This window comes from Camelus dromedarius, chromosome 9 (genome assembly GCF_036321535.1).
Source record: "Camelus dromedarius isolate mCamDro1 chromosome 9, mCamDro1.pat, whole genome shotgun sequence".
NCBI lineage: Eukaryota > Metazoa > Chordata > Mammalia > Artiodactyla > Camelidae > Camelus > Camelus dromedarius.
In genome coordinates, this window is record NC_087444.1 from 69,662,747 (window position 1) to 69,689,010 (window position 26,264).

General features: G+C 56.5%; 3 protein-coding genes across 5 annotated transcripts in view; 1 reads left to right on the forward strand and 2 right to left on the reverse strand.

The window, feature by feature from the left end:
- Positions 1-343: 343 nt before the first annotated feature.
- BCKDHA (branched chain keto acid dehydrogenase E1 subunit alpha) lies at positions 344-17,512 on the forward strand. Of its 2 annotated transcripts, XM_010985240.3 has the most exons (9): positions 344-476; positions 7,829-8,011; positions 8,113-8,199; positions 11,375-11,483; positions 13,552-13,713; positions 15,456-15,662; positions 15,829-15,970; positions 16,165-16,336; positions 17,007-17,512. In XM_010985240.3, the coding sequence occupies exons 1-9, from the start codon at positions 369-371 to the stop codon at positions 17,175-17,177; spliced, it is 1,341 nt and encodes a 446-aa protein (XP_010983542.2). In that variant the 5' UTR covers positions 344-368; the 3' UTR covers positions 17,178-17,512. The 2 variants fall into 2 exon arrangements, with proteins under 2 accessions (XP_010983542.2, XP_064345418.1); XM_064489348.1 differs by lacking the exon at positions 15,456-15,662.
- Positions 17,513-17,636: 124 nt separating this feature from the next.
- Positions 17,637-19,822, reverse strand: B3GNT8 (UDP-GlcNAc:betaGal beta-1,3-N-acetylglucosaminyltransferase 8). Its single transcript, XM_010985244.3, has 2 exons — positions 19,718-19,822; positions 17,637-19,310 (listed from the first exon to the last, which is right to left on the reverse strand). The coding sequence occupies exon 2, from the start codon at positions 19,276-19,278 to the stop codon at positions 18,085-18,087; it is 1,194 nt and encodes a 397-aa protein (XP_010983546.3). The 5' UTR covers positions 19,279-19,310; positions 19,718-19,822; the 3' UTR covers positions 17,637-18,084.
- A 3,604-nt stretch (positions 19,823-23,426) lies between these two features.
- The window catches only part of DMAC2 (distal membrane arm assembly component 2), a 42,980-nt gene continuing 40,142 nt past the window's right edge, over positions 23,427-26,264 (reverse strand). For both annotated transcript variants that reach the window (XM_064489350.1, XM_010985245.3), the window contains 4 exons: positions 25,427-25,507; positions 24,418-24,554; positions 24,158-24,320; positions 23,427-23,746 (listed from right to left, as the gene is read on the reverse strand). In XM_064489350.1, the coding sequence (XP_064345420.1) occupies positions 23,566-23,746; positions 24,158-24,320; positions 24,418-24,554; positions 25,427-25,507 (562 nt within the window). In that variant the 3' untranslated portion in view covers positions 23,427-23,565. The remainder of the gene's footprint in view (positions 23,747-24,157; positions 24,321-24,417; positions 24,555-25,426; positions 25,508-26,264) is intronic.

A 26,264-nucleotide genomic window follows, 5' to 3' on the forward strand; every position in this document is an offset into this window, starting at 1 on the left:
AATCTGGTCGCTCTCACTCCCGCCTCGAAAGTCCAGGAAAGCCATTGGACAGAAGAGAAAAGAGGGCGGGCCTTGGCATGAGCTCGTCCTACCCGAGGCCCCCGGGCCCTGAAACCCTGGGGCTCTAGCCAGATTGCCCTCTTCTTTGCCTGTTACAGAAACAACTACGACGAGGCGGTCTGAGTAACTTTGGGGGAAGCTGTATTGTTTTATCCCCCTACATATGTGTCCTACAGACCACAGGACTAGTAGCAGGTGGTTTCTTGGCAGGATGATTTGGCATTTGAGTCAGGCTCATGAAGGGGCAGCCTCAGTCTCCCCAGTCTCGCGAGGAGAGGGGGCGGGTCGCCCAAGGATTGTTAGTCAAGATGGCGCTGGCAGCTGCTGCGGCGAGGGTTTGGGAGCCAAGTCGAGGCTTGGGCCAGGTCGGCCTCCTGGTCCTGCGGAGGCTTGGGGCTCGGGGGCTTGCTAGATCTGTGAGTACTTGGGACACCGGGGAGTTTTCCGCAAGGAGGCATAGGGACGTTAACGCTGTCTTCAGAGTGTAGGGGTCCCTGCAGGGAGTGGAGGATGAATTGTTACCGAAGGGACGAGGGCTGGGAGAACCACTTGGAGAGGATACACAAGAGAGGAACTTTCACTTCTTAGGAAAAGCGCCGCAGGTCCTTTGTAGACCCTGAAGGAGGGAGATAATTGGAGAGAGCTAGGGGGCTTCTCATTAGTTGCCATCTATCACCCGGTGAGGCCGCAGGAGGAAGATGTGACTTTTTCCCTCAGGGGCTGGAGAGTGAAACTACGTTTGTAAGAGAAGGACTTTCTTCTCGGTAGAAACATCCCCTTCAAAGAGGAGAAAAGAGAGAAGGTCCCTCATCACGGGCTTTTTAGTGCGTTGTGTTTCTTTGCTCTAATTCTGATTTTAAAATGAATTGGTTAAAAAGTCGTTTGATCTGTGCCCTCAGGTGGAATGCCTGGCCAGGGCCCTTGTCTGTTTATACAGAGGAGAGAATCAGTAAATATTTGTTGAATTAATGAGAGGGGAAGAGAAGAGAGAGAGGTCTAGACAGAGCACTTTGCCCACATTTCTTAGAAACACTTGAGAAATGCCTTGTTTCTTGTCAAAAGGGTCAGGCTCCCTTTAGGTTGATGCTAAGTGGCAAGCAGAAATTTAGTTAGGAGCTCTGTTCAGAGGGAGAGAGGCAGTGAGCTGCAGAAAAGCTGTGAACTAGAATTTTACATAGAAGAGAGTAGTGGTTAAGAAGGTGGGCTCTGAAGCTAGACCATGTGGGGTCATACCCCTAACCTGCCACTTTCCAGCTCTGTAGCTTTGGGCAAAGGACTGCTCCTCTCTGGACCTAATTTGCTCCTCTGTAAAATGCTAACCTTGGTCACCTCATAGTGTTGTGAAAATTAAATATGTCAAGTGCAAAGAAGCGAACCTGGCATGTGACAAAGGCAATAGGAGTGTTGGCGGCTGTTGAAAGTAAAGGTGGAGGGAAAGGACAGAAACTGACCTTGGAGATGGGGGATAGGAAAGGAGTGACCTTGGGAGTGCCTGGATTGGTGGGGGCCTTAGTGGGAAATCTGTCATGATCTTGTAGGGTTGGGCCTGATCGTCTGATCTTCAAACCATTCAGGAGGGAAGATGGAACCTGTGGGAAAGAGCTGTAGCTAGAGAGGGAAGCAGGGGAGGAGGATGGGCTGCGAATGAGGTTTAGGGGTACCTAGGAAGGGAGTCACTTGACGCAGGTAATTTCAGAAGGGTTGCTGGAGCAAAATGGAGGTGGGACAGCCCCTGCCTTTGGGCTGTTCTGTGCCAGGTGTTTGAGGAGCAATCAGATCCTCCACATCTGGTCTCCCTGGAGCTCACTGACTGGCCTTTGGGGTGGGGGTGGGCTGCACTGGAGTGGGAGTAGGGGAAGGTCATTTATAGCTGATCAAATCTGCGTCCTGGCTCAGTCTCCTTGCTGCCCTTCCTCTTGCTTCCCTTCCTTTTTTAAAAATGTTATTTTTTGGCGTGGTGGGCAGGGGCAGCAGGAGGTTATTCAGTCCCTGCTTTTTGTTTATCTATTTTCAGAGCCCATGTTTTTAATTCTCCGTTTTTAATTATCTCACTTTTTTTTTTCCTTAAGATTAAAAAAGATTTTTTGGAGGAGGGCAGGGAAGGAGTAGTAGCCTTTAGTCAAAGAAGCTTTTAGGCCAGGGCTGTCCCATAGAACTTTTTGTGTTGATGGGAGTGTTCTGTATCTCTGTTGTCCACTACAGTAGCCACACGCCACACGTGGCTGCGGAGCACTTGAAATATGGCTAATGGGACTGAGGAACTGGAGTTTTAATTTCATGTATTTTTAATGAGTTTAAATAGCCGCAGGTGGTTGGTGACTGCTGTATTGGATGGTGCAGTTTTAGCCAATCAAGGTGGAGTTGGGAGAGAGTGCCTTGGGGGCAGGTTGGGAGGCTGTTTCACAGTGGACAAATTGGGTTGTTGGGGCAGGTTGGGTTGGGAGGAAGTTTCCATATTTCTCTCCTGACTGCTTGCTCCTCCTTTCATGTCTTTTATTCACTATCCTGTTGCCCTGGAGGCATTTGCCTGATTCTGTCTCCCTCTCCCTGCAGTTGCTAGCTGAAGTTTTAGTCATCAGGGAGAAGAGGAGGGAGGAAACTTGATTGTCAAGGAGTCCTGAGATGGTTTCTCAGCCACCACCCTGAGAAGCAAGTGGGACCTTGGCCAAGTCACTTTACTACCCTGAGCTTAGCAAGTGGGGTGAGTGCTCTGGTGGAAGTCAGGAAGCTCCTCCAGCTGGGCCTGTATGATCCAACCCAGCTGTTCAGGCAGCCTGTTCGGGGGCTCTAGTGCTCCAGGGCCCGGTGTGGCATCTCCAGGTGGTTGGTGCCCAGCGTGTACTGTGGTATGAAACCATAGGGGTTCATCTCCTTCTTGATTGGTGTCTTTTTATTTAATTGAAGTATTGTCCGTTTACATTGTTGTGTCAGTTTCTGGTGTACAGCATCATGTTTCAGTCGTACATATACATACGTATGCTTCTTTTCATATTCTTCATTGTAGGTTACAAGATATTGAATATAGTTCCCTGTGCTACACAGTATAAGACTTGTTGTTTTGGCCGGTGTCTTAATGAAGCACTTCATAATTTATAGTGCCAAGTCACACCGTTATTACATTTAGTACTACCATCCTGCACGGTATATACTGGTGGTTTTCTTCTATTACAGGGGAGGAAACTGAGTCTCAGAGAGGTGAGGTCTGAACTTGGAGCTCTGGACTCCAAAGCCCAGTCTCTCTGTAGTTTCAAGATGCTTGGAGGAGAAGGTATAGGGCTTTGGTCCAAGTCTTGCAACTCCTGCTTAGGCTAGTCCTAGTGTGTATCATCAGCTGCTGGTGGGAAGAACCGGCCTCAGCGCCCCTGTGCCCTTCCTTCCCTGTCCTTTAGCCCCACTGGCCATTTGCCTCTTCCTTGGACAAGCCCCTCCCACCCAGAGGCCTCTGTAGGGATTTGGTCTTTCAGGTGTCGACCGACAGACCACTTCCTCAGAGAAGCTTTCCTGACCCCATCACCAGTCTCTGTAAAACGGGGACAACAGCAGTACCGACCTCAGAAACATGTGGTGAGGAGTAAAGGAAACAGTTCTTATGAAGCACTTATCACATACACCATGCGCTCGGTAAGGGCTCAAGAAATGGGGCTGCTGTTTCTCTCCAGAGACAGTGAATCTGGTGTGGCCTCGACTGATGCAGGAAAAGGCCACTTCATCCCCTTGGTGGCTCCCTGAGGCTGGGGAGAGCCTGCTTCATCTCCACCCCTCCCTGGCCGCCTTCACCAGAGGCCCCAGGAAGGGGAGGCCGCTGATGAGGTCCCTGACTCTCCTGAGCTGCAGGTAGAGCTGGGGCTCAGCCTTGCAGCATGCCTCAGCCTGCAGAGAGCGGGTTTGGTGGCCTTAGCTGCCCTTGCTTCATCTGGCTTAACTGGCAGCATCACAGAGCCTCCCACGACAGAACCCCGCCTTTCTCTCCAGCTTCCCTGTAGCAGGCAGGCTGCCTGGCTTTGTATGCTCACGTCACCACACATGAGCTCTGTGGCCTTGGACAAGTCACCTAACCACTCTGAGCCTTAGGGCCACCTCTTTTCCAGAGGTGTGGTAATGGCACCTGCCTCACCTGGGTGCTGGGTGGGTTCAGCGAGCACACGGGCATAACAGAGCAGCTGCCTCGTGTGGCGCCGAGGCATGTAGTTAACTGTTGTTATTGGGGTGCCAGGGTCTCTTCTCTTGCCTCAGAGCCTTGTTGTTCCCGAGGACCCAAGTGTTCTCCTGGCCCCCAGCCTTTGCCTGGCTCACCACTGCTTGTCCCGCAGGCCTCGGCTTCACCTCCCTCCTCCATGAGGCTTTCCTCCTGCTGCATCTGCTGCTGGCAGTGACAGCCTCCTCCCAGAGCTACGGCAGGTGCGTTGCACCTGCCTCACCACAAGCCTGCGAAGTAGAAATTCTTATTTCCATGAGAGGACGCAGGTTCAGGGACACTGTCTCCTGCCCAGGTGACAGAGATGGAATGGGACAGAGCTGTATTCAAACCCAGGCTGTTTAGCTGTCCCGCCCCTCATCCCACCCTGCTGCATGTTAACCCTCTACAGTCCTGCTTCCTCTGAGATTGCCCCTCTTGGTTGTAACTTGTGTATTCAGGGCTTGTCATCCCTCTCCCATCGGCTCCTGCCCTCAGTTCAGGGCCCGACTTAGAGCAGGTATCCACTGTCTGCTTGCTTGACCACAGCGGTTGTCAGATGCACTTGCTAGCCTCTCATTTATCCAGTGTTCGTCATGTGCCAGGCACTGGGCTGAGCCCTCTACACATGGGCTCATTGACTCTTCATGAGCACCCATGAGATAGATACTCACACCCGCCTCAGTTGACCTGTGAGGAAACTGAGGCTCTGGGTTTAGTTACAGGGCCCGGAGGCAGTGGTCAGCTCAGAGTCCGTGACCTTAACTGGCGCCATACGGAACGGCTGGAGGAGGGGCCGGACCCAGCCTTCCAGAGCAGGCCTGTTTCCTGTGTGGTAGGAAGGGATGTGGCTTCAAGGCTTTGTGTAAATCTGTGCAGCCTCTGCCATTGTCAGTCACTGGTCACCAGGAGAGGACCCCCCCCAAAAAAAAAAGAAAAAATGGCAGAGATGCATACTTCCTCTGCAGGCATTTTACCACTCACTCCCATGATGGAGCATTTCCTCAGGGCCAGGCACTGTCTGAGCCTTTGGTAGCTCAGGGAATCAGCACAGTAACAGGGTAGGTACCACCGTCACCTCTATAGGCCCAGGATGACGGGGCATGGCCGGGGCCCAGCTCCAGGGTGCAGGGGCATCGAGGTGCCCTGACAGTAGCTTTCCAGCCTTGAAGGCAGACAGTCCTGCCCTGACCCCGGGGTTTGTTCCAAACCCTGGCCCCTGGCCTCCTGTCCTAGGGCTCCTGCCCAGACAGCAGCCCTCATCTGGTTCCACAGGCATCTCCCCTGTGCCTCAGTCTCTCGGGAGTGTCTGCTGGGGGCCTTGGTCTGGAGTTACAATCCAGTCTGAGGTGCCGTCAGGCCTTCTCCCAGGCGCCTCTTGCCCCCATCTTCCCAAGGTGCCAGTCAATTCCTTTTTTCCCATTTCCTGACCTTCCTAGATTTTGTGTTTTTTTCTTCCCTTTTGCCAGTCTTGGAGCACATAGTACGTCCCATGCCTGTGCTGAACCCTCTGTGTGCCTTATCTTAGGAACGTTTGGTGGCAGCCCTCTGCAGCCTTTTTGCAGATGAGGAAGTTCAAAGAGACAAGGTGTTTTGCAGAGGGCTGTGCAGTGAGATAAGAAGTTGGAACCCAAGCTGATGAATTTCATCACTCATTCACCAGTTCAGTCAGTAATCGCTTGTTGAGTGCTCTGTAAAGCAACGTGGACATGCTCCTCGCCTTCCTGGAGCTTGTGATGTGTGGGGGAACGGACACGAGATGAACGGATCTTCTAGGTGGGTCCGGCCCTGTGAGCACTCACGAAGGGGAAGCATGGTTTGCGGGAGTTGGGCTGGTTCCATGACATTGTCAGGCCTGGGCCTGCCCTGCCGTTGGGAGTGTAATTTCCTGTATTTCCTCACAGCCGCAAACGCAGATAAACGCACATGTGTTCCCCCATGGGAACCTTGGATGGCCTTGTTCACTGCAGTTACAGGAGGGAGGGTGGGGAACACATCTGTGCAGCCGCGTGTGAGATCCAGCTCGTGGCAAACCCGGTCATTCTTCCTTTGCTCCTGTTAGAAGTGAATGACTGAGCTTAGCGGGTGGGCAACGGCAGCTGGCTTTGGGGGTCTGGATGTCAGTCCTGCCCTGAAGCTCAGTCCTGACTGACTTGTTTTATTTCTGGGGCCTGGCGCAGGGAGGTTACATTACCTCCCTGAACTTCGGTTTCAAGGGCAATAGTAAATAATCTGTCTCACAGCCACGCTCCGAGGACTCGGTGAGGGTTGTGGACGTGGATCTCAGCCTGGCGCCCGCCAAGTGCTTAATAAAGGGTGTGTTGCAACACTGAGACCAGTCTAAGGCCGTCTAGCTCAAGAGCTAAGAAATGGAATTGGTTCACCTCCTGGTGCACGTGGAGGTGTCTGCCAGGCTTCCCCGCCAGGCCTCTGATCCGAGGGGGTGTGATGCTTCCCACGGACTCCTCCAGCCACGCTGAACTCACTTTTTGCCCTTTGATCTGTTCTATTTCCCCGGCCTCACGTGCTCTTTCTCTGACTCCTAGATATCCTTTGGGTCCCAGTTCTCACATCACTTCTTCAGGGGAAACTTTCCCTCTTTCCACTCTGCTCTAGCCCCCCGGCTTCTCTTGGGAGAATACGCATCACCCTCATCCCCTCGTCCTTACTTGCTCAGCATCTGTCTTTCCTGCAGGGTGGCAGGGACAGGTGTCTTGCCTGTCATAGGTCTCCAGAACTCAATACCTGGGACGAAGCAGGTGCTCAAGTATTTGATGACTGAGTCAGTCTGGACTCCTGGAGGGAGTAAGGACTGGAGTGGTGGGGCATAAAAGTGTGGGGAGCAGTTTGCCACGTGACGGAGGAGGAGGCTGGCCCAGGATAGAGATGGCAGCAGCCGGGCGGCAGTAGAAACGATAATCCACATTTTTTAAGCTTTTACTCTGCTTACAAATACCCTGCTCACCCTTTTATATTAACGGTTCTAAGCCTCACGACATTTCCACGAGGTGTTCTCCATTTTACAGATGGGAAGGAGGAGACTTGAAGAGGGGAGTCACACTCCCATTGTCACCCAGCAAGGGATTTGAACCCAGGCAGGCTGACAGCTGACTCTTAAGGGCTCACAGACGTAAGCTGGGCAGCCTCCCTCTGGGTACGGGGGTCAGTAAAGAGCCCATCTGGCTGACTCGAGGACGCTCTGTGTCTGTGGTAGCCATGGGGGTGGAGAGGAGGGTGCAGCTGTGGTCAGACTGGAGAAGCCTTGGATGCCAGGGTGAAGAGCTGGGGCCTCTCATGATAATGGCTACCAGTTCCTGAGTTGCCTGCCACTTGATTAGATCGATTAATCTTTACAACAACCCTGTGTAGTAGACACTGTTATTTTCACCCTAGTTTTACAGGTGAGGAGCTGAGACACAAAGAAGTAGGAACTTGCCCAAGGTCACACACTGGGAAGGTGGCAGAGCTGGGAACCATGTGCGTCAGGCCCCAGAGACCACAGCGGCTGTGGCAGCTTAACCACCAGGCCTTACTGCCTACTGCTGTGCAGTTGAGCTGCTCCTGACATGAGTGCCCCCCACCCTCTCTCCCCAGCACCCCCAGAGGCAGCAGCAGCAGCACTTCTCGTCCCTGGATGACAAGCCCCAGTTCCCAGGGGCCTCAGCGGAGTTTATAGACAAGCTAGAGTTCATCCAGCCCAATGTCATCTCTGGGATCCCCATCTACCGTGTCATGGACCGGCAGGGCCAGATCATCAACCCCAGCGAGGATCCCCACGTGAGAGCCACCTCCCTCTGACTCCATTCCCCCAACTCAAGCCCCTTGCCCATCTCCTCTCTGGTCCTACCTGGCCCATGTCTGTCTGCCTCCATCTGCAGCTGCCCCAGGAGAAGGTGCTCAAGTTCTACAAGAGCATGACGCTGCTCAACACCATGGACCGCATCCTCTATGAGTCCCAGAGGCAGGTGCGTGGGGACGGGCTGGGGAGGGGTGCTTGGGATTACCTGAGGTTACCTACCTGTGTTTGGGCCAAAAGACAGCTCCCAAGGAGGAGGGGGTGGAATGGAGATCCTTGTCTTGAAGTCCTTCAAGTTCTTGAGGTTCTCCTGGGGCTCTGGAGGACAGGGAGGGGGGGGGGCGGGCCTGCCCGAGGGCAGAAGGATGGACCAAATCACGGAAAACCTTCTGTCTGCTGGGCTGGGGACTTCGCTGTGCTGGGCGAGGGCAGGCAGGAGAAGACCTGACTACCTCTCCTCTCAGGAGCTCACAGTCTTGAGAAACCGTGGCCTGTGGTGCCTCCCGGCGTGCCCGCGTCCAGTGCGCTGCGATCGTACACTCAGCAGTGTTAATACCAGCGGACAGAGATTCCGTCAAAGCAGTGTCAGAGAATGGAATTTGTTGACTCAAATAACTGCAAGTCCAGAGGGCCTGTTTCAGGCACAGCTGGACCCAGGGGACTGAGAAGGTGTTATCAGACTGTTTCTCTTTTTCTGTCTTTTCTCCTCTCCTTTGCCTTGGCTTCCTTCATTCTCAAGCCACAGTGGTCTCTGGGAGCTCCAGGCTCACAGAGAGGCAGCAAAGAAAGGGTTCAAGGTACCGGCTCTGGAGCAAGACTGCAATCGATATCCTCATTCTGTCCCTCTCTAGCTTTGTGGGCTTGGGAAGGTTGCTTACCCTCTCAGTGCTTCTTTTCTGAAGCTACTTCGTGGGGTTGCTGTGAGGATTGATGTAATGGCCTTAGGAACAGTGGCCACATAAGTAGCTAATATTCATTGTGTGCTGGCTAAGTTAACCAGCACACAGTGAATATTAGCTGCTTATTGTGAATATCAGCCTAGCCATTATTGTCCTTTCTCCTTAGCAGTGGAAAGAGAATGTCTGGTCCCTAATCTTTCAGCAGAAGGCCCAGGGCTGATGTTTACTGGACAGGCTCTGGTCACAGACTTCTCCTTGAAAACCAACCCATGTGACCGACCGGCCAGTCCGGGGCCACAGGCCCATCCCCAGGAACCAAGGGAATGGAGGTATGGAGCCCGTCCCTCCCAGGAGACTGAGAGTAAGGGCATGGGGCCCAACCACCCTCCCAGTCCTAATAAAAATAAAAGCAGTCATGTAGGCAGATTAATAGTTGTTGTTGTTGTTGTTTTTTTAGTCTTGCATAAAAGAGATGCAAAAAAAGGTTGTCTAGGGCTGGTATGGTGGCAACCACATTGTCACTGGATATCCAGCACTGGCTTCTAGCCTCCAGGGCTCCTCATGAACCAAATGGCTGCTGGAGCTCCCTCCATCATGTCTCATTCCAGGCAGGAAGTGGAAGGAAGGTGGAAGGTCAGACATGGCAACACCCAGCTATCTCCCCACACCCACATTTGTAGAACTTTCTAGGTAGTCCCACCAAATGACATCACATGTATCGTGGGTCATTCCCAGCTGCAGGGGAGACTGAGAAAGTAGTCTTTTAGTCTGGGCAGTTGCTGCTTACGGTGGAATGAGATCTGTTAGCAATGAGGAAGAGGGATCGGATGCTGGGCCGGCAACTAGTGACCTCTGCCCCAGCCCAGGTCCTGTTTCCTCAGGGGGCCCCTCTCAGGCTCCTCCCCACACCCACCTCGGCACCCCTGCCAGGCCCTCAGCACCAGCATCTGCCCACTCACTTGGCACTGGGAGGTCAGTTCATTTTTAATTGGCTCCCTACTTAGAAGAAAGGGTTATTCATGTGCTTCCCCGACTGTGACAGAAAGCCAGGCAGGCCTGTGGAACACATGAGGCCTGGGCACAGGGTGTCCTGCGGGTGCCCACCCGGCTCTCTCCGTTTGCCTTTACATGCGTTCCTGCTTCTTCCATCTCTGTGCCAAGGCCCCCGGGTCTCCAGCCAGACTTTGCCTCTTAGCCCCAGATCTACTGGGCTTCTTGCCCTGGGTGTCCCACACCAAATTCAGCCTGTCCAGACTTGACTGCGGCACCTTCCTCCCAGACCTGCTCCTCTTCCTCCCTTAGGCCATTTTGCAGTGAAGGGCACCACCGTCCACCCATTTGCCCAAATTGGACATCCACAGTGTCCCCTCCTGCCCCCTCGCTATCACTTTCCCCCTCATTCACTCTGTCCCTAAGTTTAGTTTGAAAGCCATTCTGCTCAGCACCACCATCAGGAACCCAGACTTCCTACCTTTCTGCTTCACCATCGTGGGCGAATTGGCTTTCATCCTGTGCTTGTTGCCTCATGTTCAGAAGGTGGCTGCCACAGGTCCAGACTCCACTGCCACGTGCAGAGCAGGAAGGAGGGCTGCAGGGAAGGGGCGGCAGCAGCCGCAAGTCTCTTTTATCAGGAAAGCAAAAGCAGACTTCCACTAAATTAGCTGGCTAGAGCTGTGTCCTGCGGCCACCTCTGGCTGTGAAGGAGGCTGGGAACCTGCTCTTCCAGGCTCTGGGATTCGGGGGCTTGGGAGAAGGGAGTTGCTCTGGCACCGGTGGAGCCAGTCAGCAGGGGCTGCCGCTCCCTGCACTACTTAACTCAGTTTCTCCAGACTCTGAGCCATCCCCTCCCTGCCTTCTCACCACCACCCACCTGGCTCACGCACTCAGTCCTGTCTCCTCTGTTGTTCCCCGCACAGCAGCCTGAGAGACAAATCTATTTTGTTTTTTCTTTTTTCATTCTGAGAGACAGGTCTGAGACATCGCTCCCCTGAGAGCTATCGGCGGGTTACCCCCATCCTCAGGGTAAAGTCCAGACGTATGGTTCCCTGCACTCTCTGGGTGTCGTTCCCTGTGCTTCCCGCCTCGTCTCCCCACCCCTCCCACTTTATATCTCTGTCCTTCTGGCCTCTTGGCCTTTGTTGTTCTCTCTGCCAGAAACTGCCACCCTCCCCACCTTTGCTCAGCATAGGCATTGCTCCCTGATGCCTCTCCGTGGTGGGGCGGGTCCCCCTTCAGCCTCCGACTGCACAGCCCCATCACCCTGGTTCTAACCAACCTGGCAGTTTCTCCATGAAAGCAGGAACGCCAGTGTGGCCTGGCCCAGAGCCGGCCTTCAGGAAGCATCTGTTGATTCAGAGTCGTCAAAAGTTGGTCAGTGTTTGGATGTGTCTCTGTCATTGCCCAGCCTAACTGAACCCGGACCTCTGGGCCCTCCTCCACCCCCAGGGCCGGATATCTTTCTACATGACCAACTATGGCGAGGAGGGGACGCACGTGGGGAGTGCAGCCGCCCTGGACAACACGGACCTGGTGTTCGGCCAATACCGGGAGGCAGGTACGTCTGCCCCTGGCCTGGCGCTGTGAAGCAGGTGCTAGGGGCTTGGGTGTGTGGTCCCCATCGAGGCAGGTCAGGCCCAGTCAGTCCCTCCTGTTGTGGCCCGCATTAGTCACCCATTGTGCTCTTACAGGAGCGGGAGGCCTGAGGAGCTGGAGGAAGACCTTTCCGAGCAAGAAAGAGCCGAGCCAAGCCAGGGGCAGGAGTTGGGGGGCTTCCCCTCCCCAGAGGCCTGGCGGTGTTGTGGTTAAAAGCCTGTGCTCTAACCATTCCATGCCTTGCTGGTGACCATTTTCAGATGTTGGGCAAGTCAATTCTGTTCTTAGCCTCAGTCTTCTCATCTCCAAAGTAGAGATTAGGATGCACTGTCGGGCTGCTGGGAGCATGCAGCAAGGTCAGGCTGAGCTGCAGGCGTGGCTCGTATTGTAGACCCCTGTCCACAGGGTGCAGGGCTCTGCTGGCCTCTCCCGAGATGCTGTATCGTTCAGAGAGCAGAAACAAATGGGAGGGCCCGGCCAGGGAGCAGCTAACTGCTGAGTGAATGCAGCAGAGGATGGAAGGGTCAAAGACTAAGGATAAAGAAAATGGATGAGCGATAAGGAGAGACTGGAGGTGAAGGAGTGAGCCTGGGGAGCTGAGGGTGGGGGTCTAGAGCAGTTGTTGATATGGGGGCCCTGCCAGGGAGCTGCCCTGAGGCAGTGCCAGGGAGGCAAATCTGACCCTTCCTCTTTTTTTTAAAATTTAATTTAATTAAAAAAAATTTTTTTTGCAGTGGGGGGGTGACTACGTTTATATAGCTAATTTTTTGATGGAGGTACTGGGGATTGAACCCAGGACCTCGCGCATGCTAAGCATGTGCTCTACCACTTGAGGTGTTCCCTCTTCCCATGACCCTTCCTCTTAGGTTCTGCAGGATCTTGGGCAAGTTGCTTAACTGGTCCTTGATTCGGTTTCCTTATCTAAGGCAGTAGTTGAGGGACTTCACGGGGCAGGTGACAGAAAGCCTTCAGCACAGGGCCTGGCTCAAGATGAGCACTCAAGAGTCAGAGGCAATGTTGTGACCAGGGCCTCTCACCCTGGGACAGCTCTTCAGCAGGGAGGCAAGGCCTGGCCAGGGAGGGCTCCAAGCAGGGCCTGGAGCAAGGGTCCTGGAGTCACGGGCAGCAGGCTCTACCCTCAGGGGCCACCTCCACAGGAGTGAGCCAACCCGTACCAAGGGTCTCAGAAGGCCTTGCATCCAGGCAGGTGCAGGGTGCACTCAGGCAGGGCAAGGAGGAAAGTCAGACTGCGGGCCCCATTTCTGGCTGGGCAGCTACTCGCCTTGCTGGCTCTGTGTCTCCCATCTGTGAAGTGGGGAGAACAAGGGCACTCAGAACAGGAGCGCTCACTGAGCTCCTGAGTGCCAAGGAGCTGTTCCCAGTGCCGGAGCCCTGCAGCAGAGCGGAGGTCTCTGCCCAAGGTCCCACTGCAGCTGCTGCGGGGAACCCCTGACAATCCCCCTTACGTGCCAGAGCCAGGTGACACAAGGCCCGGGTCAGAGAGGTGCCACCTTGTGGCTCCTTTGATGATGAGGTGGGCGTCCACTGGGGTTTTGTTTCAAGAAGAGGTTTTACTGCCATGAACAGGTTTGAATATTTCTTCTCTAGTCCAGAAGTCGTGAGCATGGCCCATACTTTTCTTTGGTTCATATGATGATTTTTTTAAGTAGATGAATTAGTTGACACACTTAAAACTCAGGTAGTTTCTCATTCTAAAAAGAAAACAGCAAGCTGGATTTCTTCTTTTGAAAAACTGGACCATCTGGCCTCCCGGGGCAGCAATGAGTTGCTTTGAACAGCAGCCTCCCTCTTGAGCCAGGCCTGTGCTTTCTGCCTCTGCCCACCTGCTTCCTGCACCCACTGGTCCCTGTAAGCATCCGATGTGCCTTCCCCGATTCTAGTCCGGCTTCCTTCCTGCACAGGAGGGAAACGGGAGCCCTGGTAGGAAGGGCCTGGCAGGGAACCCTCACAGGGTTGACCCGCCTCCTGCATTACCCGCCATGGTAACGGCAGCCTCCTCCCGCACTCAGGCGTGCTCATGTACCGGGACTACCCGCTGGAACTGTTCATGGCCCAGTGCTACGGCAATGTGAGCGACCTGGGCAAGGGACGCCAGATGCCCGTCCACTATGGCTGCCAGGAGCGCCACTTCGTCACCATCTCCTCTCCGCTGGCCACGCAGATCCCTCAGGGTGAGGACGCATTTCCCTGCACGGGCCCTTGCCCTTCTCTGTCCTTCAGGGGCTTCCTAGTTGCTGCCACGGGCAGAGTGCTGGTCTGTACAATAGGCTTGCAGGACCCCTCTTGTCTGGGGTCCCTGTCGGAGGGCTGTGGCGGCGTCCACACCCCGTTCGGCAGGCCTGAGCGGGTACGATCACTCTCTCCATTTCCCACACTTGTGCCCCAGGTCTGTTGTTTCACAGGCACAGCCAACTGTGCGTAACTGAGCATGCGCCAGACCCCTCGCTGAAGGTCCGCTGGCAGGGATCAAGAGAAGGGACTCACATTGTCAACCGTGTGGTTCTCGACCCCAGCCCTGCTCTGCCTCTGTCCTCAGAGTCTAATTCCCTAAAGCTTACTGTGGGAGCCCGTGATGCTTAGGTGCTTAGCACCGTCGGTGTGGCTTCTATTAAAGGCCACAGCTTGCGAAGCAGGCCTGCCTGGGGCCAGGCGGCAGCCACATGGCGCAGAGACCACAGGTGCGGACCTCCCTGCCCCACCTCTGGAGCCTGCACTTGATCGAGGGTCGGTCTGCTCCAGGACAGACACATGTGCTGATATGTCTGCGGGGCTTAGCAGAGGGCCCAGCACGTCGGAAGACCTGTGCACATTCACCCCAGTGTGTTCTGTTTGGGGACAAGGAACAGTTTGTGCCTGAGGTGTGAGGTGGGCACGGCAGCTTTCTGGCAGGAGGGGGCATTTTTGCTGATTTCTATTTCATAAGGTTTCTATAAGGTGGGGCCTGGCCCTCACTTTCCAACTGGGTGACCATTAAGTCACTCAGTCGGCCAATGTACGAAGTCCTTGCTGTGTGCTGGGCGCTGTTCTAGGCACAGTGAACAGAGGTGAGGAAAAACCTTAGCCCTCCTGGTGCTGACACTGTGCGGGGGGTCGGGAGGACCATAAACAGGATGAAGTAACACATGGAGTATGTCAGGGCAATAAAGTCTACAGGGAGAATAAAGCTGAGGGAGTGGTGTGTGATGGGAGAAGGTGGGGACAGGTGTCTCCAGGTGACAGAAATACAGACCAGGAAGTTGGGGGGGCAGGCAGGGTCTTGGGGCAGGTGCTTGCTCTGTGTTTGAGGTGCAGGGAGGAGCGAAGGAGCAGGTGTGGAGGGAGGGGCTGAGGGAGGGAGAGCAGTCAGGGCAGGGTGCAGATAGGTGGGGTCTTGGGCCTTTGATTTTTGAAGGCACTTTGACCCAGAGTGAGCCTGAGCCAGGGGAGGGGAGGGGAATGACCGGCCTGGCTCACCTTTTAAGTCCTAGGTTGGCTGCCCTGAGGGTAACAGGTTGGGTAGGTTGGGGCTGGTGGGGAGGCTGCTCTGGAACAGCCACAGGCTAGAGGTGGAGGTGGGGAGGGGTGGGGCTGGGCCCCCGGGGAGAGGAGAGGTGAAGGAGGTGGGGAGGAGGGGTCAGGTTCTGGCTCCACTTTGAAGGTAGAGCAGGTGTGGGAAATGACAAAGTTAGAAGTCAACGATGCGGAAGTCTTTGGCCAGAGCATTTGGAAGGATGGAGCTGGGGTCAGCTGAAGGAAGAAGACTGGGTAGAGCAGCTTCTTGGGGGACAGTCAGGAGCTCAGGTGTCTTCTTTCCCCTCAGAGCCTGGCCACAGCCAGCCTGAGCCCTGGAGCCCCGGGTTGGAGGGCCGGGGTATGTGGGTCTGAGTGCGCATGAGACCCGCGCCTATCTCTGCTCCTGTCTCTGCTCCTGCAGCGGTGGGGGCGGCCTATGCAGCCAAGCGGGCCAACGCCAACAGGGTTGTCATCTGTTACTTCGGAGAGGGGGCAGCCAGTGAGGGGGACGCCCACGCTGGCTTCAACTTCGCTGCCACACTTGAGTGCCCCATCATCTTCTTCTGCCGGAACAATGGCTACGCCATCTCCACGCCCACCTACGAGCAGTACCGTGGGGATGGCATCGGTACGGGCCCGCTGGCCGCTCCCCACCCTGCCTGCGTCCTTCCTTCCCCTCCTCCTCCTGCCCTGGGAGCACAGCTGTTTGCTCTCCTGCCTTTCTCTGCTCTCTCCCCACTCCCTGCTCTTGTGTCATCTGAGCCCTGAGGCCTGACCTACCTCTGTCCCCACAGCGGCTCGAGGCCCTGGATATGGCATCCTGTCCATCCGCGTGGACGGCAACGATGTGTTTGCCGTGTACAATGCCACAAAGGAGGCCCGGCGGCGGGCCGTGGCAGAGAACCAGCCCTTCCTCATTGAGGCCATGACCTACAGGTACCTGCCACCCCCATCACCCCCCTGCCTTGACGGCCGCCATCTTCAGTATCTCCCCCACATTGATCCCACAGCCCCGTACTGTGTAGCCCCTTCCTGACCTTTATTCCATTTCCACCCCTTCTCCCATAGTCCACCCCTCTCTCCTGACCTTCATCCGAGGAGCCGCAGTCTGACCCCTTCCCTCCCCCCAGGATCGGGCACCACAGCACCAGCGATGACAGCTCAGCGTACCGCTCGGTGGATGAGGTTAACTACTGGGATAAGCAGGACCACCCCATCTCCCGGCTGAGGCACTACCTGCAGGGCCGCGGCTGGTGGGATGATGAGCAGGAGAAGGCCTGGAGGAAGCAGTCCCGCAGGAAGGTAAGGGAGGGCCACCCTCTGGGAAACCACCACCCTGGGGCTGGGTTCCAGGATGGCGCGTCAGAACCCTGGAAGGATGGAGAGGCTGGGGGTCTTGGGGGTAACCCCGGTGATGTCTCTGCCATCGTGCTGCTGTGTCCCGGCCGCTGTCTGCCCTCAGCTCCCTCATCTCTGCAAAGGGATACTGGGGTACCCGCTTCAGAAGCTCGGCAGAGGTGATTTAATTTGAGTGCAGTGTAAGGGTCCATCCAGAGTCGGTGCCCAGCCCTTAGCCCTGAACATCAGACCCCAGAGGCATGCAGTCCACGGTGGGCAGGTCAGACCCTGGTGTTGGGCAGTGCTTGCTTCCTGGCTCTGCCCTTGACTACATCATCCTGGGCACGTCCTTCCCCTTCTCTGTGCCTTGGTTTCCTCACCTCTGAGCTGCCGGCTTCTTAGGGCTGCTGAGAGGCTGAACTGACTCTGTACTCTTCAGTGCGGTGCCTGGGCCTGCTAAGGGTAGAGATGCTGGGATTTGGGATGTTAGGGTCACCACTGTTATGACAGTTATCTCCATTGTCCAGATGGGAACACTTGGCTCAGGGGATAACGCTTTGCCCAGGTCCCACAGTTAAGAGGCAGGTTCCTGGGTGGGAGGCTGGCTGCCTGCCTATTGCCCTTTGTCTCCCAGGTGATGGAGGCCTTTGAGCAGGCTGAGCGGAAGCTGAAGCCCAACCCCAACCTGCTCTTCTCAGACGTGTATCAGGAGATGCCTCCCCAGCTCCGCAAGCAGCAGGAATCTCTGGCCCGTCACCTCCAGACCTACGGTGAACACTACCCCCTGGACCACTTTGAGAAGTGAGGCCGCTCGCCCCACCCGCCTCAACCACCCCAAGGGGCAGAGGGGACTGGAGGGACGCTACTCCTTCCACACACAGCCCCCTCAAAATACTCAGGCCAGGCCAGTACCGGGTGGCTCCTGCTCACCATCCCCGCGCCTACAGGCTGTTACATTGGTGGGGCCTCGTCAGCCCCCTCTCCGGCTTTTGTTACAGGGCCTTCTCTCGGGGGCTGGGCCAGGGCCCCTCGAGGACTGGAAGCCCCTTCTGGGCTGGGGGTGGATGTGGCAGCTCAGCCTGTGGGATTCAGAGTGTGAGGTGGTCAGCAGGGAGTGAATAAACTGTCTCTCTGCCTTTGGCTCCGTGCCACCTCTGGTCTCCGTCTCCTGGAGTTTGGGACGTGGTAGGAGAGTCCAGCATGACTGATTTGGGGCCACCCCCACTTCTCCACTTGAGATAAATGAAGCCTAGGCTGTTGAGCTATCTATTTCCCTTGGAAACTTCTGCAAGCTGGAGGGTCAGCTTCAGCAGACAGGTAGGGGTGGGGGACCTACAGAGATGGGCTCCTGTCTCCCATAGAATAGGGACAGGCTGGTGTCCAGCACAGTGACCAGGAGGCCATCGGGGCTGGCCTTGCACATTAAGGATGGGGAGGGTGTCTGATGTGAAGATCAGGGTACAGATGAGTTCTGCTCTGTAAAACCCCCTGGTACCCTTCAGATACAAGCGACTCCAGGCCTCAGGAGGGAAAGCGTATTTTTAAAAAACAAAGACGGAAAGTCCGTTGCCTCTTGGGGAGGCCTCTGGCCTGGGGAGGCCCAGGAGGGGCTCGAGCAGGCTCCATTTCACACCGAGGACTGGAAGGAGAGGCTGAGCCAAGGGCCGGTGCCGAGGCCCAGGCCAGGTCTGCCTGCCCCTCCCTGCCGAGGCTCAGCACTGGAGCTGAGGGTCCTGCAGCTGTTTCCAGAGCCGGATGCTGTCCTGGGGGCTGAGGGGCCGCACCAGCAGCAGGTCGCGGAAGGCACAGGGGTCAGCGGTGCGGTCCGCTGGCCAGGCCGTAAGGAAGCCTTTGTGGGTCCTGGGCACCAGGCCCAGGGCTTGGAAGCACAGGCCTGTGTAGACGTCGTCAAAGGGGAAGGGGGCCACGCGGGCTGCTGCCTGCAGCAGCCAGGGTGCCAGGCGCCCGGCGATGACATAGCCGCCCCCGCTCGCGTAGGCCGGGTAGCTGCCTTCGAAGAAGGACCCAGGCACGTAGAAGGGTCCTCCAGGCTTCCGGAGGGGCTTGGCCTGGGTGAAGACCTCGCCCAGATAGAGGACTCTGGCCCTGCTGGGCGGCAGGGCCCGCAGGTGGTCCAGCAGGGCAGGGATGTGTACGAAGGCGTCGTCCTGGGTTCGCAGGACAAAACGCACACTGGGGCAGTGGTGGCCAAGCCAGGCCAGCAGCAGCAGGTCTTTGAGCGTCTGGTTGAAGGGGACGTCGAGGAAGTCCCAGAGCAGCAGGTCGCTGTAGCGGCGGCTCTCCCAGGCCGCCAGGGAGCCTAAGTCAGGCCCCCTCTTGCCTTCCGGAGACCCCAGCAGGAAGAGCAGCCGGACCCCCGGAGCCGGCCCGCCCCATGTCTCCCTCACGGCCTGTCGTTCCGCGAAGCGCCCTGGTTCCGACTTGACGGCCAGTAGCAGATAGGGGACGTCAGAATCCTTGCAGCTGGCCACTTGGCCGCCGCCACCCCCAGGCAGCCACCGTGGGAAGCTCCGGCAGGCTGCCGACAGCAAGAAGTGGCGGAGGTCCTCAGGGTAGGAGGTGAAGTCTGGGATCTCGGCAGCAGCAGCAGCCCCCCAGGCATTGCAGTCTCCCGCCTCAGTGCTGTCCCCGCTGGGCAGGGTCCCCAGCCGCCACTGCTGCTGGTTCCAGTAAGCCATGGGCAGCGGGCCAGTTTGGCCCAGACGAGCTGAAAGGTTAGCCGGCAGGGTGGGCTCAGGGCAGGCTGGCGTGGGGCCTGGCGGGGTGCTGCGGGGTCCGGGGTAGGCCTTGCTAAGCCGAGGCTCTGACGTCCATTCGATGTACACTTTGAGGCCCAAGAGTGTGAGCAGTGCTGACAGGCAGAGGAGGCACTTGGGGCAGCGCATGACCCGACCCAGGGAAGGGGCAGCTGTGGGAGCTGCAAAGGAACCACAGAGGCCTTTGGGGTGCAGGGATGAGCCCTCCAGCCCCTGCCAACCCCAGTAAGGCTTCTCACAGTCCCAGACCCTAAACCAGCCCTCCACCAAGGACTTTCCCCTCTTCCTGGACTTGTGGATCCCTGCTCCCATTCCAACACCCTGCTCTTCCACCATCAGCCCAGCTCCTTCCACCTTCCTAGAAACTCAGGAGGCTGCCTCTTCCTCATCCTCAACCCCATCCCCACCCTAGAGACCGGTACTCCGCCCTTCCAACCTTCTCCCACCAGTTCATCCCCCTTACCGGGAGTCAGGATCACAGGGTCCCCTCCTTCCACCTTCGTGGAAACCAGAAACCAGCCTCCCTCTACCGCCCAAGTCCTCACCCCAGGCGCTGCTCTGTCTTTACCTCCGGGTCCGGCTCCCGCCAGCTCCAGCGCCCTGGGCCTCTGGTCCGGCCCTCCCTGCCGCCTCCCCTGCCCTCGTCCTGGAGCTACTGCCCTTGTTCTCCAGCCCAGCTGGTCGGCGGGGCGGGGAGGGGAGCTAGAGGCTGGGAGGGCCCCAGGGGCCGGGAGGGGCTGGGGCGGGGCTGAGGGAGGAGGGGAGAGGGAACGGGGAGGAGGGCAGGAGGGCAGGAGGCCAACCTGAGAGATGGGGCTCTGACGTGTTAGGGCTGGTTTTCTGGTGAGGCAGCGGGAAAGGTGCCGGGGTGGCTGCAGAGACTGACGGGGGGCCAGCAGGCCGGGGAGGGGAGAACCAGGGGCCCCGGAGAGAGCCCGAGGGAGGCTGAGGCTGAGGGCTGGTGGAGCCATGGGCAGAGGGCCCAGGGACAGAGAGAGTCCTAAAGTGGCAGCGCCTGGCCGGGGGTGGAGGGCGGGGCGGAGGTGAATGTGCTGAGAGGGCACGGGTGGCCCTGCCAGTGGTAGGGGGTGTCGTCATCGGCCCTCCCCCCCAGTCAGGGTGGGGGTTGGGAAGGGGGCTGGGGGGGAGGAGGAGGAGAGACGGGCAGAGATAGACAGTGCAGAGAAGAGACAGCCAGGGAGAGGCAAAGAGGACTTGGGGAGGCAAAGAGGAAAGAGCTGCCAGGAGAGGAGATGGGAAAGTGGAGTCGGAGGAGGAGGGAAATGGAGACAGCGAGTGAGAGAAAAGAGGAGCCCCTGTTGGGGAGGGTAGAAAGGGACATGAGGAGAGGCAGGTGGAGGGACGCAGGGTGGGGGACAGAGCCTCAGCCAGGGAGAGGCCGAGAAGGGAGCCAGAGAAGGGAGCCAGAGCTGCCAGGAGTGGGGCAGATGGAAGGGGTGGGTGGAGCATGAGCCAGGCTAGAGGGCAGTGAAGGGTGATGGGTGGGGGAACCAGGAGCCCTGGAGCTAAGCTGACCCCTGCACCTCCTCTGTCCCCTTGGGTGCCTGGGCTGCCTGCCCAGTGGGGCGGGAATCCCTCACTCCAGCCCCGGCCTTGTCTCCAGCTGCACCGTGACTCCAGGAACACTCACATCCGGCCCCCTGGGATGGGAGAGAGTGTCTGCCTGTGTTTACATCCCTGCCCTCCAGAGGCCCCTGCTGTTGAGGCTGCATCAGCTGTCTGGGGAGGCAGGCAGGGGGGCCTCCTCATTCCAGACCTCCTGGGGTGGGGCAGAAGGCCCCTCAGCGAGCCTGGCCTGACACCCTTCACCCCACCCAGGCTGGGGACTGCCGATCATCTCAGCAGCAGCAGCAGCAGCAGCAGCAGTTGATTATCTGTCCAGCACTGATTCCCTCCCTGCCAGGTTTGAATAATGGAGCCCACGGGACCAGCTGGGGGAAGTGAGTGCAGAGGAGGTGGGAAATATTGATGGAATAAAAGCTAGAATGGGCTGGGGTCAGGGCCCTGAGCATCCCTGGAAGGGGCCTTCAAGCCTCCCCCAGACCAGGATGGGGGTCCAGGCCCCCTAACTCTCTGCTCATCTAGCAGAGCAGAGAACCTCCCAGGGCCTGGAGGTTCTTCGATCTGGGCAGCTGCCCCTCCTGGGAGTGGTGGGAAGTCTCGAAGCAGAGGGTTTTGGTTGCTGTGTGCATCAGTCTGCAGACACCCGATGAGGAGAGAGAAACCACCCAGCAACTGTAACAGGTACAGTCGAATTTCAAGAATGAAGAGGTGCCTTGTGGAGCATGGTTGAGGGGGATGTGCAGGTAGAACACGGTGAACACAACCCAGCATTCCTGCCTCCCGAGCCTTCAGGTCCCTCTCCAGATGATGCTGGGGCAGTTCTGGCTTCTCGCCCGCCTTAGGGATTGTAGGTCACTGTTGAGTCCAAATTCCAGTCAGCCAACCTAGAAAAGCTGTCAGGACTACCCCCGGCTGCACTAGCTAACTCGTTACATCTAGATCTAGTACTAAAGTGCCCTCCTGTCAGTGAACTTGGCCCCAGCCAGTGAGATCTGCCCTCACTGGCTAACACCCTGAGGACCCACTCCTGCACAGGTTCCCCAGGGTTCTGACACTACATGTTTGCAAGTCTTCCCCTTTTCGTGTCAAAGCTGTTGCCTTCGGGTCATAGTGAGCACCTGTCCCCCGGAGTGCGCCGAGACTTGACCCTCGGTATTTCTGGGTCTAGTGACAGCAGCGGGTGCTTGTGGAAGTCTTAAGAGCAGTCACCCTTTTCAGGGCGTCTGCCCCAGGAGAGGTCAGCACAGGGCTTCCAGGGCAGGGATCCCCGGTGGTCTCAGACACTGGCAAGGGGGGGCCTGCAGCAACCGGGGGGTTCAAGAATCTGATTCCTTTGGGCCCAACCAGATGACCTGATTCCAAATTTCTGGGTCCCACTGTTTACCAGTCAGTGTCCTTACTTTTACATGAGAAACTTCTCAAGACCATGAAGTCAGCTGTTGCACCTTAGCAACTTACAAACTTCTGTGGAAAAAGCACATTTATCAGCCCTGGAGCTAAAAGTAAGAACTGTGGTGGGGGCTGTCACGAGGGCTTTCCAGTTCTGAGACAGTGACCTGAGCTGGGTGCTCCAAGTCACTCCAGGGAACCCGCCCAGCACTGTCTTTAGGGCTGTCATCACTGCCACAGGTCAGCACAGCAGCCTAGGAGCCCCCAGGGCACGCCCTTCAGTTGGCGCCTCATCACAACCCGAGAGGAAGCCCCTCAGATGCTGCTGCTGCTGCTGCATGCCCTGGGTTCTTCCTGTGCCTCTGCCCGTTGCCAGGGGCTTCTGCGCTGCCCTCAAGTCAGAGGCAGGAAAAACCAACTCCCAAATCCTGTCCCTCTGAGTTTATCTCTGGGAACTCTCCGGATGCCAGTCCTGTATCAGTTTGGATCCAATCCAGAGAGAAAAACTACATAGTGCTTTGAACAGGGAAAGTTTAATATAAAGAATTATTGACTTTAACAGCAAACTGAAACAGGAAGGGATTCGTTGGTAAGGTGCCTCAGAATTTACTGGAAATCCACGTTCAGAGGTGTGGTGAGGCATTCAGGGAGGTGTCTCCGTGCAGGCGCTCCTGCGTGAAACTGCGGGGGTGTGTGTGGGGCGGTGTGTTGCCGGGGGTGCTGCTGACCACCTGGGGCTTCAGGAACCAGGCACTGGGGAAGCCGAGCCAGCACTGCAGGGGGCGCCGCGCTGCACACCTGAGCCAGGAAGCAAAAGCCTTTCCCTTGACGAGGAACGTCTTCCCAGTGCCCTCTGCTGGCAAACCTGATCACGCCAGTTAGCAAGGGAAAAATATTTCTAAGGGCCACATCAATTTTCACAGAGCAAACAAGAAAGTTGAATTTGGAGCTGAGTCAGTAATGCAATAAGCAGGAACACCGTGGACCTGAGGCGCTCCCAGCCTTTACTGGTGTGGACCACGCCTGGGTCCTGCGGTGAGCTGAGTCCCACACAGGGAAGCGCACCCTGTAAAACGTGGGTAGCAGCCCCTGTTTGGTCAGGTCCCGGCAGGAAACAGCAGCACATGCAAATGGGATAATTTGACCAGAGTTTTCTTGACATAGTGGTGGGCACGGTGTGGGGAAGCCCCCACCTCCCCCAGGCCTGCAGAGGCAGGAGGAGGTTGTGAACTGGAAGGAGGGACGCGTGCCTGACAGGGGCTGTGACCTTCCGCCCAAGGTACAGAGCCCCCTGGGTTGGGGAGTAAATACCCCGCCTCACACTCTTTCCCTCCATCCCACCAGGGCCCCTCAGCCCGCCCGACCCCCACGTTGGTGAGACCGGCTAGAAGCCAGAACTGGGCTGTCGGCCCCTCAGCGCAGCCCTGCTGACGCAGGCTGAGTCTAGGCAGGGATGGGGCTGCTGGCTGTGTCCTGCGACTGCTCCTCCAGCCCCAACTTGAGGCCCTGGGCCCAGCCAGCCCCCAGAACCTCACAGTTGGGCAGCATCTCCTCCACCAAGATCTGAGTGAGGCCCGGGTTGGACACAGCAGGGAGGTGGGAGATGTCCAGCCTGCGGAGGTTCCTGAGGAGGCAAGATGGGGGAGGCCCGCCTAAGGACGGCGTGTCTGCATCAGGGTAGGGAGGGGGTTGCCCCCGCCCCCACTTCAACCCCCAGCTTCCTAAAATAAAAGTCTGAGGGCCCAAGTACATGAGACCCACCATGTTAGTTACAGACACCTCTGGCTCCTCTTGTTTTGCAACAGTGTAAATATCATGGAGTTCCATTAAAACAAAAAAACCAGGGGTCCTCCGTTCTCCCAGGGGTCTGCCGTGCTGCTCAGCTGTGCTCATCACCACAAACACTGACTCTGTCCTGGAGGCAGGAATGCGGGAGCTGCCCAGCGGCGCCCCCTCCCCACTCCCTCTCCCATGTATCTGTGCTGGGTGGTAGCGCCTCGCCTGGCCTGGGGCCCAGCCTGAGCTGAGGTCTCACCAGAGGTGGTGGAGGCAGGCGAGGCCCCGTTCAGAGATTCGGGGGCAACCAGCCAGCGAGAGCTCCTGCAGTGAGTCGGCCAGCTGGTGGAGGCGGCTAAGACACCAGTCATCCACGTGGGGACAGCACCGCAGCGACAGGGACTGGAGCTCCTTCAGGGCCACTAGAGGGGGGAGAGGGCAGATGGCACCGAGGGCCCTTCTGGAGCTCACCACGAAAGGGAAAGTGCAGAGCCCTGCCCATCCCCACCCCCCACTCACAGAGGTGGTCCAGGCCTTGGTAGTTGATGGCACAGCCACTGGCATCGACAGCCTCTATGGGCACCGCCCGGAACTCCCAGAACTCAAGAAAGGACAGGCCACGCCCACTTGACCGCATCCACTCCTTGTCCTGAAACCTGGAAAGGAAGACAGGGTTTGCAGGGTACCCTACCCCTCCCTAGGCCACCAACTTCTTGAGAACACTCGCAGCCCATATAACACAACGACTGTACTGGGCCTGGCGCACTTACTATATTCCAGGCCCTGGACTAAGGGCTTTACGTGTCTGGTCTCATTGGATCCCCTGACAACCCCATCAAAGATGGAAGGTTTGGCCAATTTTACATACCTGGAAGCTGAGGGTCAAAGAGATTACTGATAACAGAAGAGAATAGAGCTCTAAGACCAGACTCCCTGTAGATGGGCAAAAGTTGAGGCATTTCCAGGTGCTGGAGGGAGTGTTCAAACCAAGTGAGAATCTTAACTGGAACCAAGATGAGGGGTTGATGAAGCTTACATGAATTTTGTTTTTCAAAAAAGTAAAGGTAGGGGTGAAGGTAGAGCGCATACCTAGCACGCATGAAGTTCTGGGTTCAATCCCCAGTACCTCCATTAAAAATAAATAAATAAATAAAGCTAACTACCTCCCCCCAAAACAAAAACATATATAATAAAATATTTAAAAGGCAGAAAAAAGGGAGGAGGAGGAGGAAGGTAAGAATGAGAAAGGAAGGGGGAAAGAGCAAAGAAAAGCAGCACCAACACTGACTGAGCACACGTGCCAGGCCGGGCCTGTTACAACTGTCTGGATTGCAAAATGGCTTTGAATCTTTACAGCAAACCCATTTTACAGATGACAAAACTGAAGCTCAGGAACAAGTCCCAAGTCACACAGCTAGGAGGGGACAGAGACTGGGGGGCGCACAGAAGCCTGTCTGACTGAAGAGCCTGGGGCTTGGAGCCGCTCTCCCGCCTCCCCCAACCCCATTCTGCACCTTTGCCGTCATACTTGACTGCGCCTCCCTGCTTCAGGATGAAGTGGGCACCTGCCACGTACGGGCCGTATCGCTCCTTGATGTAGGTGAAGGACCTGCCGGGAGGAGAGTGAGGATAAGGCTTGGCAGCACCACACCCGTCGTCAGGCCCCGGCGCTGCTGACACGGTCAGAGTCCACAGCACAAGACGCAGGCAGGCAGGCAGGGGGACACACACACTCAGACTGCAAATATTTACTGAGTGCCTGTTAGGTGCTGGGCACCAGGGGACGGTGGTGATCAAGGCAGATAACCAGCCCCGCCCTTGTGAAGTTATTTCACTGGGGGAAACAGGTAACAAACTGCAGAGTATCAATTCCATGATGATCTTAACACAGAAGAACAGACTAGGAGTGGGCTGGGTCAGGGGTAGGGACAGAGGAGGCTAATTTAGTTTGGGTGTTAAGAAATGCTTCTTAGGAATAAAGAGTTATATTCAAATGAAAAGTTCTGTTCTATTTCATGACATGTCATTCTAGCCACATAAAAATAATCTTGAGGAAACTTATTTCAGAATAACAGTTTTATATTTGTGTAGTAATTAATATTCATGCACCTACTGAAACCCAGAAAGCCTGATTCTGAATGAACTATGAATGTCATCAAAAAATGTAGCAAATATTTCACAGTATAAAAATCACTAATAAAAATGATGTAATGATAGGAAAAAAAGGAAGAAATGCTTCTTGAAGGAGATGACACTTGAGCAGAGAATGAGTGGGAGAAGGAACGCAGATGTCAAGGCAAGAGTCTGCCAGGCCAAGGAACGGCGAGTGCAAAGGCTTGGAGGCTTGAATTAGGATGGCTGAACGA

Coding starts and splice junctions, on each gene's coding strand:
- B3GNT8 (XM_010985244.3), bottom strand. CDS start 19,278: ATGCGCTGCCCCAAGTGCCTCCTCTGCCTGTCAGCACTGCTCACACTC.
- BCKDHA (XM_010985240.3), top strand. CDS start 369: ATGGCGCTGGCAGCTGCTGCGGCGAGGGTTTGGGAGCCAAGTCGAGGC. Junction 477..7,828: donor CTCGGGGGCTTGCTAGATCT/GTGAGTACTTGG, acceptor CTCTCTCCCCAG/CACCCCCAGAGGCAGCAGCA. Junction 8,012..8,112: donor ACCCCAGCGAGGATCCCCAC/GTGAGAGCCACC, acceptor CTCCATCTGCAG/CTGCCCCAGGAGAAGGTGCT.